The sequence below is a fragment of the Merops nubicus genome, unplaced genomic scaffold (assembly GCF_000691845.1).
Source record: "Merops nubicus isolate BGI_N331 unplaced genomic scaffold, ASM69184v1 scaffold40473, whole genome shotgun sequence".
NCBI classification, from domain to species: Eukaryota; Metazoa; Chordata; class Aves; order Coraciiformes; family Meropidae; genus Merops; species Merops nubicus.
Window position 1 is genome coordinate 1 of NW_008597593.1, and position 637 is coordinate 637.

The 637-nt window shown below is 62.0% G+C and overlaps 1 protein-coding gene across 1 annotated transcript in view; it reads left to right on the forward strand.

The window, feature by feature from the left end:
• Window positions 1-259: 259 nt before the first annotated feature.
• STAC3 (SH3 and cysteine rich domain 3) overlaps window positions 260-637 on the forward strand; it is a gene marked incomplete at its 3' end in the record, with an annotated part of 2,791 nt that continues 2,413 nt past the window's right edge. Inside the window, 1 exon segment of the mRNA XM_008936767.1 lies at window positions 260-539. Within this exon segment, the coding sequence (XP_008935015.1) occupies window positions 260-539 (280 nt within the window).

Sequence of the window (637 nt, forward strand, 5' to 3'; positions counted from 1 at the left end):
CAGCAGGGCACTGGGCAGCCATTCCCCAGCTTGGCTTTTCCCCAGGCTGCCCACATCCAGCTAGTGCTCAGGAGTCACCATTTCTGCTTTTGTGGGGACCTCACGGGGCCGGGAGGGTCCCTGTCCTCACGTTTCTGCCCCAGGATGCCCGGTGTCTCCTCCCACTCGGGGAATGAGGAGTCTCTAGGTCAGAGCAAAGGGGCAGGGAGCCAGGCACTGGCTTCTCTGCCTGCCTGGCCCCTCACACCTGCCCTGGGTGATGCATCTCCTGCCCCAGCAGCTCCAGAAGCTGAAGCAACTTTTCCAGCGAAAGCCCAAGGAGGAGGCGGCACCAGAGCCACAGCCCAACGGGGAGCTGGTCAGCCCCTCGGGAGGACCCATCTACTACATCTATGAGGATGAGGAAGAGGAGGAAGAGGAGGAGGAGCCTGAGCCCCCTCCAGAGCCCGAGAAACTTGTCAACGACAAACCCCACAAGTTCAAAGATCATTACTTCAAAAAGCCCAAGTTCTGTGATGTTTGTGCCCGCATGATTGTCCGTGAGTCCTGAGGGGCCTGGGGGCTGGGGACCAGGGTCAGGGCGAGGGCTGGGGGCCAAGGCTGGTGGTGGCCCAGCCCAGGCGTCACCACGGCTGCC